Source organism: Mesocricetus auratus, unplaced genomic scaffold (assembly GCF_017639785.1).
Source record: "Mesocricetus auratus isolate SY011 unplaced genomic scaffold, BCM_Maur_2.0 Super-Scaffold_100676, whole genome shotgun sequence".
In the NCBI taxonomy this organism is placed as follows: Eukaryota; Metazoa; Chordata; class Mammalia; order Rodentia; family Cricetidae; genus Mesocricetus; species Mesocricetus auratus.
The window spans coordinates 100,471,936-100,482,620 of NW_024429266.1; the positions used below are offsets into that span (position 1 = coordinate 100,471,936).

The 10,685-nt window shown below is 45.3% G+C and overlaps 1 protein-coding gene across 1 annotated transcript; it reads left to right on the plus strand.

The window, feature by feature from the left end:
- Nucleotides 1–718: 718 nt before the first annotated feature.
- Nucleotides 719–1,698, plus strand: LOC121137055 (olfactory receptor 10H2-like). The gene has a single exon (XM_040738889.1). It carries the CDS (start codon nt 719–721, stop codon nt 1,667–1,669), a length of 951 nt encoding a protein of 316 aa, XP_040594823.1. The 3' UTR covers nt 1,670–1,698.
- Nucleotides 1,699–10,685: the final 8,987 nt, after the last annotated feature.

Below are 10,685 nucleotides of genomic sequence, written 5' to 3' on the forward strand. Positions count from 1 at the left end.
TGTCAGGGTGCAGCTCTATGGTGCTGCTGTCACTGGGGGCAGCTCATAAGTGTCACACCACACCACAGCTCAGTTCTTAGTGCTCATCACCTCAGTTACACAGCCCACAACATGGTTTCACAGAGACCATTGCCCATTGCTATGAGTCTCAGAGATGGGAGCAGACAGCCCTGTGTCACACAGCTAAGCAGAGCCTGCAACCCCTTTCCATGTCTCAGTGAAGGGATGACTTCCCCTTAGGAAGGAGCTGGCCCTTAGTCCTTGGAGGAGTTGAATGTGTGAAAATGGGGGAAAGAATGGAGAGCCTGATATGAGTGAAGGCAGAAAATCATGGGGGGTGGGTAGAGGGGTATGAGACTGATAATAGTAATACCAGTAATAGTAGTACAATAATTACCATCCATATTAATTGTTTATTAAATTCTCAGTGTGCCAGGATCTGCACTGATCACTTAAGATGTGTGATGTTATTTAAAACTCAACACATTATTTATTTATCTTATTTTACAGGGTCTTTCTATGTAGCCTAGGCTACCCTAACCCTGCCTCTACCTCCCAGGTTCTGAAAGTATAGACACGTACATGCAACAACCCATCCTTTTAACTGATTCCTTGAAGAGATATGTTACCTTCTCTAGGAAGCCTGCCCAGACAGCACTCAGGGATGCCATGCCTCTAAACATCTGGTTTAATTCCCACTCTATCAGGTGCAACCAAGATGCTAGGACCAAACTACACCTCAGTGTCTGAATTCGTCTTCATCGGCTTCTCCAACTTCCCACGGCAGCTCATGCCGGTCTTCTTTGTGGTGATCCTGCTCATGTACCTCTTCACCCTGCTGGGCAACCTGCTCATCATGGCCACCATCTGGAGTGAACGCAGTCTCCACACGCCCATGTACCTCTTCCTGTGCGCCCTCTCCATCTCTGAGATCCTCTACACCCTGTCCTTCATCCCACGCATGCTGGCTGACCTGCTCTCCACCCTGCGCACCATCGCCTTCCTGGCCTGTGCCAGCCAGATGTTCTTCTCCTTCACGTTTGGCTTCACACACTCCTTGCTGCTCACCGTCATGGGCTATGACCGCTACGTGGCAATCTGTCACCCACTGCGTTACAATGTGCTCATGAGCCCCCGGGGCTGTGCCTTCTTGGTGGCTGGGTCCTGGGCTGGAGGCTCAGCTGTTGGGCTGATAGTGACGACCTCCATTTTCCACCTCCCTTTCTGTGGACCCAATCAGATCCAACATTTCTTATGTCACGTGCCCCCTATGTTGAAGCTGGCCTGTGGAAGTGACGTGCCAGCTGTGGCTCTGGGCGTAGGGATGGTGTGCATCACGGCTCTCCTGGGATGCTTCCTCCTCATCCTGCTCTCCTACGCCTTCATTGTGGCAGCCATCTTGAAGATACCATCGGCAGAGGGGCGGCACAAGGCCTTCTCCACCTGTGCGTCCCACCTCACAGTGGTGATTGTGCACTATGGCTTTGCCTCTGTCATCTACCTCAAGCCCAAGGGCCCCCACTTTGAGGAAGGTGACACTCTCATGGCCACTACCTACACAGTCCTCACCCCCTTCCTCAGCCCCATCATCTTCAGTCTCAGGAACAAGGAACTGGAGAACGCCATGAAAAAGGCCTTCTTCAGGAAGTTCTGTTCCTCAAGCACGTGAGTGGTCAGTGTGGGGTGATTGGCAGATGTAGAACATCACTTCATAGATGCCCAGTAGATACACAGAACAACTAAGTGTTTACTGGGATGCTAGATGTTTGTTGGGATACAGTTCATGTACTGTATAGTCTACCCATCACAGTGCACATCCCAATAGTTTCAATATGTTTGGAACCAGGAAACCATCAACAATTAATTTTAGGAAAGTGTTCATCACTTAAAAGGGAAACCAGGATGGAGAGATGGCCCGGTGACTAAGAGCGCTTGCTGCCCTTCCAGAGGACCCGGGTTTCATTCCTACTATCAAATGCCCACAGCTACCTGATATTCCAGACTTTTCTGGCCTCCTCAGACATATATATATATATATATATATATATATATATATATATATATATATATATACTCATTTAGACACATGCATTCATGTAAAGATAAATAAAAATAAGGACAAATATTTTTAAAAGAAAGAGAATTCTGTTAGCAGTTGTCTCTCAGTTCTTTTTCTATGTATATGTTCATTTGTTTTGTGTGTGCACATCTGTGTGTGTAAGTACGTGCACATGTATGAGTGTGTGAACCAATGGTTAAAAGGGTATCTAGCCCCACATGGTAGTGCATGCTTTTTGTCCCAATATTCAGGAGCCAAAGGCAGATGATCTCTGTGAGTTCAAGGCCAGCCTGCTGTACAGAATGAGTTCCAGGACAGCCAGGGATGTTACACAGATAAACCCTTTCTTCAACACCCTTCCCCTACAAAAACCCAAATCCAAACAAAACAAAAAAACTGGGTATCTATGTCAATCTGACTTCACAAAGAAAAATTTGTTGTTATTGTTCTTGAGACAGGATATTTCTGTTATGTACCTTCTGCTGTCCTGGAACTTCTATGAAGACCAGGCTGACCATGAACTCATAGAGATCTGCCTGCCTCTGCCTCTTGGGTGCTGGAATTAAAGGCATGTGCCTAACTTAAACAAAAATTTTAACTTAAAATTAAATTTTGAGTTTTTTTTGTATGTGCCATGTGAAAGTCAAGGGACAAGTTATGAGAGTCTACTCTCTCCTCCTACCTTTTGGGTTCTAGGGATCAAACTCAGGTCATCAGTCTTAGTAGGCATGCCTATTATTTGCTCAGACATTTTTTTGGCCATGTTAATCTTATTTTAGAGATGGAAGTGACTCTCTTGTGGTGCCTGGAGATCAGCAGATTAGCTAGGCTGTGTGCCATCAAACTCCTGAGGTTCACACGTCTGTGCCCATCTGTGGTGATATATTGCTTATGCTCTAATAAAGCAACTGCAGATCAAAATGCAAAGATAACCACAGGCATAGAGGCCAGGCAGTGGTGGTGCACACCTTTAATCTCAGTATTTGGGAGACAGATCTCCGTTAGTTCAAGGCCACACTGAGTTACATGAAATTGATGCAGTCTAAAAGAGAAAGAGTCCACACAAAGGGGATCTCAACACCTGGGATGACACGCCTTTAACCCCAGCACTAGGGAAGTGGGGACAGGAGTGATATGTCTGGGCAGAGAGAGCAATGTAAGGCAGGAGGAGACAGGAACTGAGAGGATTGTAGTCTGAGGTTGGGTGGAGAGCATTCAGTCTGAGGTTTTTTAGAGACAACATGAAGATCCGGGGAGACAGGATCACCCATCTTGGTCTAAAGTAGAGGTAAGAACTAGTGGTTGGCTGCTTTGCTTCTCTGATCTTCAGCTTGAAGGCCAATATCTGTCTCTGGGTTTTTATCATCATGTTACACCCACCCACAACACTGGGGTTACAGTAGAGTACCACCGCACCTAGTTTTTCACATGGGTGCTTGCACAACAAGGATTTCACTGACTGGTCCATCTCTCAAGATCCCCATTTATACTCTATTCTCTATTTCTTCCAATCCCCTTACCCTCCAGTTGTACATACCAAGAACCCACTCTCTCTATAAACTTGGGCATCTCACACATGGGAGGCCATAGGAGGGGCCACAGTCTTCAACCTGCTTATTTCCCAGCGTGCCGCACTGCTATAGTACATTTCATTTCATTCAGCCGTTAGCTAGGGAGGAACACTTCGGCATTCCTAAAATGTTTGCTGCTTTGATTAATGTTACTGTATATAGCCATGTGCAAGTTTTCATTTTTTTCCAGGATGTTTTCCTTTTTCTTGGATATATATCTAGAAGTGGGGACCGTGTCTGACACTATGCTAACGGTTTAGGAACTCCTAGACTATTTCCAAAGTGTCTGCAGCACTCTGCATTCATGTAAGCAAAGGCAAGGCCTTCAGTTGCTGCAGGTTTCAGGTGGGGGTGGGCACAGGGTGGGGCACAGCAGGCAGCCCGTGAGGTCTTTGTAGCTGCACTGAAAGAGGAGTGAAGATGTGTAGTCTGATCTACAAATCAGCAGTCTATCGCTCTCCCCCCCTTCCTCCTCTTCTCATCACGCTCTCTCCCCTCCCAATATCCCCACCTAACATGACGTCAGAGTCTGCCACAATGCTTCCTTTCCTTCACTCCAGCCTCAGAATCCAAAAACTTTGCAGCCAATCAAAAATCAATCTCTCCTCCTTTAAGTTGTTCTATCAGGAATTTTGTCACAGTTAGCCCCTTGCCCTTTGTGGACAAAGCAGAATTTCCCTTCCATCTTAGAAGGTACCCCAGTATGTGTGTGTGTGTGTGTGTGTGTGTGTGTGTGTGTGTGTGTGTGTGTGAACTAGGTAGTTCACACAGAGGTAGTGGTGCATGCTTTTTATCCCAGTACTTGGGAGGAGGCTAGCCTGGTCTACAAAGTAAGTTCCAGGACAGGCTCCAAAGCTACAGAGAGAAACCTTGTCTTGAAAAAAAAAAGAGACACACACACACAAACATGCATGAGCACACACATGTGCATACACACACATGTACACACACACACAGCTACATGAGCACACGAGCACTCTATCTTTCTCTCCTTGGCGCCACCCAGTAGGCACAAGCAAGCTGACAGCAGGCACTTAGTACAGACTACTTATTAACTTATTAAGTCTGCTGGCTCACACTGTATGGTTTGTCCCCTCCCTCCGAAACCTCTGAGAACAGATGCCCTGCTTGGCCTGGTAGAACTGAAGCCTCCCTTTAGAACCTTACAGTGCCTGTTAACAACCTTAATATAACTCAAAGACAACTATCCATCATCTATGTATCTGTTATCGATTATCTATGTATACTCTGTCTGTCTATGTGTGTATCTGTGTGTCTGTCTATCATCTATCTACCTTTCTCTCTCTCTGTCCCTGTGTTAGGTTTTAGAGATGGAAGAGAGGAAAGAGACCTGGGACAAGATAAATAGACATGTCCCCACCTCCAACTCCCCAACTGGTTCTCCCACTGTGACATAACTTACTTCCTCCAGCCAATCCCCTCCTCTTAAGGTTTCTAGAACCTCCCTGGATTGCAACACCAGGCTTCATTTCATGAGCTTTTTTTGGGTAGGAGACTTTATATCCATATCTTCCTTTAGAAAGAAAAACAGAAGGAAACATACTTCATCTGAGACTTTTTTGGTGACTTCTCAATGTGTCTGTGACACTGAGAAGTGGCTGCAGCCATTAATACCTACTGGAGTCCACATGGCTTGGCTTCCGAAGGGCAGGAGTGCCTGGAATCTCTCATTCCCCTTGGAAATAGTCATTAACAATTGACTGGCAAGCTAGGGAGGACATGTACCCCGTATTTCTCACCTCTAGTTGAAACAACTGTGGCGGGTGACCTGCAGTATTTTCAGGAGCCCTGGAGGGCTCAGGCCAAAGTCCTTCTCTATGTACTGTCATATGGGGCTGATGGAGGCGACAGGAAACCTAAAGGCAGACAGCATCTGCAGAGGCACCGCTGTTCTTCAATCAGAACAACTGAAGGATTGTTCTGCCAGATTAGAAACTCTGTCCAAGAGTTGCAGGGCCCTGCGGCTTCATAGGGTGGAAAAGGGGACCGTGGGGATGGAGGATCCCATCAGAGGTCAGCTCCCTGCAGTCTCAAAGTGGTGGATAGGGCAGGGGGAATCACCTTAACAGAACCTTCCACAGGTGTTCTCAGTGAAGACAGCTCTTCTCCCCTGCATTTCCCATTCCACATGAGGCCTCCAGGGTCTTGCCTAATGTGACCCTTTGCTTTCCCTCTGCCACAGTTTGAACCTGAAATGTCTCCTACAGGCTCTTTCATGCTCTGAATGCTTCGTCCCCAGCTGGTGGCTTTATTTTGAAAGGTTCCAGAGATTGGGAAAGTCCCAGTATCTACTTTGACCGGGATAGGAACATATGTGGGAACGCTCATTACCACAGCTGTATTATAAGTACCATTCCAGCACTGACTTGCCATGCAGGTTGCCTCAGATGTATTACAAGAGACCCCATCTCCTGTGGCATTGGTGACATTAGCCAGCAAAAAAAACACAATGGTGCTTTTAAGCACACTGGACTGGCAGGAACAGTAAAACTGTTCATGATTTTATTTATAGTAACATTCTTAAGAACACCCCTCGGGTCTCTAGTAGCAAAGATGTTAAGGAACCGAACAGACAAATTTTGAAGAACAGCAAAGGGTTCTAGGGATGTGAAGGCTCCCCATTCATTAGATAGTACCCATTGAAGCCAGGGCCAAGTACTTTCTTACCTGTCCTTTGATTAGTCTGATTGGCAAGGTTGAAATAATATTTGCCCAAAGGAGAGGAAAACTCAAACCCTGGCTCTATCTGCCTATCCCTATGGTCTGGGCTTTGGCAGGACGTCCATTGAGGAGGGTACCCTAGATTGGGGGCACAATACTTGATGGGTGGTGGAATTCCCTAGTCCAAAGCATGAGTTCGAGGGTCGGAGCCCCTCCATCAGCATTAGTAGGGTAGTAATGTTCGTAGCATTACTACCTCCACTGCCATTGCCTGAGCCCAAGGAAGCACCGGCACTTACTTGGCTTAACGCTTCATTGAGCATTGCAACATGAATATGATTCTGACTCAGGGGATCAAGCCAATTGCCAACCGAGCCATTCATCAACCATATGCATAGATTAGAATTATTTATGAGGGAAAGCATAAGGTTCCTTGAAGAAAAACATTGGTTGCATTATATATACCCTTGCTGGGATCTAAATTCACGCAGGGCAAACCTAATTCACAACTAGTGGAAAGAAGACAGGCAAGACCTTAGACATAGAATGAACAGGTAAGGGAATTGGCCACGCTTTTGCTATGGCCCACAATTTGTCCATTGGTGTATCAACAGCGGGACGTCAGGGCCATCATCATCAACAGGAACATGATCGAAGGTTTCAACTTGCTTGTTGCACCGCCTTGTCAGTCTCTCTGGGATCCACACTGGATCTTGTTGATCCTGGGGAAAAACACAAACAGAACCTCTCACCCATGCTAACACTGGGTCTGGTCCATGCCATTGTCCCGTGATGACATCTTTCCATTTGACATACCCCTTCTCCACAGGGGTCTGATTCTGATGCCTATCTGCTGCAGGCAGACCTTGAGCATCCAAATTTTAAAAATTTAAGGTAAAGAGAGCTAAGGATAGTTGTTCCTTTGGTGTTCTACCATGGCCTATTCCCCCTTTTTGTTTTAATAAACACTGTTTTAATGTGTGATGAGCTCTTTTAACTATTCCTTGTCCTTGGGGGTTATAGGGTAGGCTGTGGTTTAAATGAACCTCCATCTGTTTACAAAATGATTGGAAAGACTGAGCCGTGTAGGCCAGTCCATTATCTGTTTTCAATTGCTGAGGTTTACCCCAGGCAGCCCACGCCTCAAGGCAATGTCCAATGACATTGCGAGCCTTTTCTCCACTCATAGGCATAGCGTGAATAACGTCTGAACATGTGTCCACGGACACGTGAATGTATTTAAGATTTCCAAACCCAGAAAAATGAGTGACATCCATCTGCCAAATCTTTAAGGGTAGTAACCCTCTGGGGTTAACTCCCACACTAGGGGGGTGCAAGAAAGTTACACACTGTTGACAATTCAATACTATCTGTAAAGAGAAGCCATTTCCTTGAGAGAAGCCTTCCTGCCAGCCTGGTTCTAGTGCCACATCAGTCCCAAATAAACACACAGAAGGCTATATTAATTATGAAACTGTTGGCCTTGCTTGTTTCTTACTGGCTAGCTCTGACTTAAGTAATTACACCATAATTGTTAATCTAAGTATGTCTCTTACCAGAGAATAGTTCTGGGCTTCCTACCCCATGGCGTTACATCTTGACTCTCTGTGTTTCTCCTTCCCAGAGTCCTCCTCGACTCCTAGTCCCACCTATCTTAGTTCCCTATTGGCCAAACAGTGCTTTATTGACATAATCACAACTTCCCACATCAACTATCTGTCTAGCTTCTGCTCGGGATAGCTGAAATCTTTGTTGTAAAGTTTTTGCAGATACATGAAATTGTTTATGAAATTGCTGTGCTCGCTCCACGGGGGAAGCAAAAATGGCATACTCTCTTCTAGTGTACAAATCTACAGCTTTATTGCCTTTTGATAAAGGTCCTGGCAAGTTAGTATGAGCCCTAATATGCTGTATAAAAAATTTCTGATCGTGATGCCAAATCAACCTCTGCAACTCCTGTAGGAGCTTGCAAACTGTATTGTTTGGTTTAATAGATCCTGCAACCTCCAGGGCTCTAACAGCGTTCACAACGTATGCCGAATCAGAAATCAAATTAAAGGAAAACAGGCAATTTCTAAATACTTCAAGAAAAATTTTACACTCAATAATCTGGGGAGAACCAGGTGGATACTGAAATTGTATTGGATCCTGATGTTCTATCATATAAGCCCCGCAGCCTGTCTTCGACCCATCAGTGAAAATGTTTCCGGCTCCAGGAATAGGAGCAGTCGCAGTCATCTTAGGAAAAATGATCGTGTGTTCCTTAAAAAATGACATTAAAGGGTACTTTGGATAATGATTATCTATTTCTCCTGAATATCCACAGTGTAGAATGGCCGATTCATCTACTGTCACACAAAGAACCCTAACTTGTTGAGCTGTATATGGGATTATGATCTTACTCGGTATCCTCCCAAAGTACTGGAGACACTGTTGTATTCCCTTTTGTGCTAATTCTGTAATCGCTGTTGGAAAATGCTCAACAGTTTTTCCCGGGGAGGATCGGGAACGAATCCATAGCAATGGGTCATCTTGCCATAGCAAGGCAGTAGGCTGAGAAAATGTTGGAAGCACACACAAAAGAATAGCCATGTTTTCTCGCTGGCGTTTAAGGCTGGCATTTTGTGATTCTGTCTCTACTTTCTTTAGTGCTTCTCGGGCTTCAGTGGTTAACTGCATAGGTGAATCTCAAGCTGAGTCCCCATTGAGGATGTTATACAATGGTTTTAACTCATAATTAGGTCATTTCAAATAACACCTGATCCAATTTATATCTCCTAGCAACTTTTGAAAATCATCAAGGGTTCTCAAATTATCTTTTCTAATCTCTATCTTTTGTGGGATAACTGTATGAGGGAAAATCTTAGCCCCTAGATAAATTAATAACAGTGTTTCTTTGTACCTTTTCTGAAGCTATGACTAAGTTACATATTTCAAGTAATTTCACCAATTCTAAGTATGCCTTGTTCAGCGTTTCTTCATCCTTAGCAGCCAATAGAATGTCATCCATATAATGGATACATCCAATCTTTGGAAACTCCTCCCTTAACTGGGCAATAGCCTCCGCAACAAACAATTGACACATAGTTGGACTATTGGCCATTCCCTGTGGCAGCATTACCCATTCGTATCTCAAATCGGGCTGCTCATGATTACATGAAGGCAATGTAAATGCAAAGCGCTTCGAATCTTTGGCACATGAAGGTATAGAAAAGAAACAATCCTTAATATCTATAGAAATAATAGGCCAGGCTGCAGGCAAAGAGGTTAAAAGTGGAAGGCCGCGTTGTACTGGGCCCATAATTTGCATCTGCTGATTAATGGCTCTAAGATCCTGAAGCAATCTCCACTTGCCAGAACTTTTCTTAATTACAAAGATGGGAGTATTCCATGGAGACACAGAGAGCTTTATATGTCCCAAATTCAGCTGTTCTTGCACTAGAGTTCTGGCAGCCTCCAGCTTTTCAGAGGAGAGTGGCCACTGGGGAACCCATACTGGCTCCTCCGTTTTCCAGGTAATGGGAATACCTCCCCCAGTGGTCCCTAGGAAAAACCCAAACCTAGGTTCTTTGGTCTTTGCTGTGGAATAATGGGACCCCGACCTGGGACATATCCCATTCCTTTCATGATGTTTTTAGATGTCTCAGAATATTCATTGGTGAGCTTCAAACCCATATTTTTTAGTAAGTCTCTACCCCACAGTGAGATTGGTAACTTTAATACATAAGGCTGAAATGTCCAAGTGCCCCTCCTGATCTCTCCAAGACAACTGTGGGGCACTGATGTCAGGGGCCTTAGCATAGCCTAACCCTTGTAAAGTTTGGGAGGAGAGTTGTATAGGCCAGCCAGGAGGCCAATCTTTGGTGGCTATGATACTAATAAACCTAGAATTCTCTAACCATCTACTAGTAATTCTAAAGTTGGACGCTGGTCGAGATCTAGGGCAAGGAAGGTCAAGTTTGATCCCGTGGAACCAAAACCTCCTTCTCCCCTCTCCCTGGTTTGAGCTGGAAATTTATCATGTAGGCTTGGCAGAAGCAGCATCTGTGCTATCTTGTCTCCAGGAGAAATGGCTGTAATACCTTTAGGGGATTCTACCATAATCTTTACCACACCTGTGTAATCAGGATCTATCACTCCTGGATGTACTCGTAGCCCTTTTACGGTTGCAGATGATCTTCCTAGAAGCAGACCCACTGTACCAGGCTCAAGGGGTCCTTTAAAGTCAGTGTCTACAAGTTGGACCTCCATCCTGGGTGTTAATACGAGTCTGGTGGTGGAGCATAAGTCCAGCCCCGCGGAGCCTGAAGTGGCTCTCCTCGGTCCCTCGGATGTCGAAGAGAGGGCCAGGTTTCGGGGTTCTGCTCTTGGGC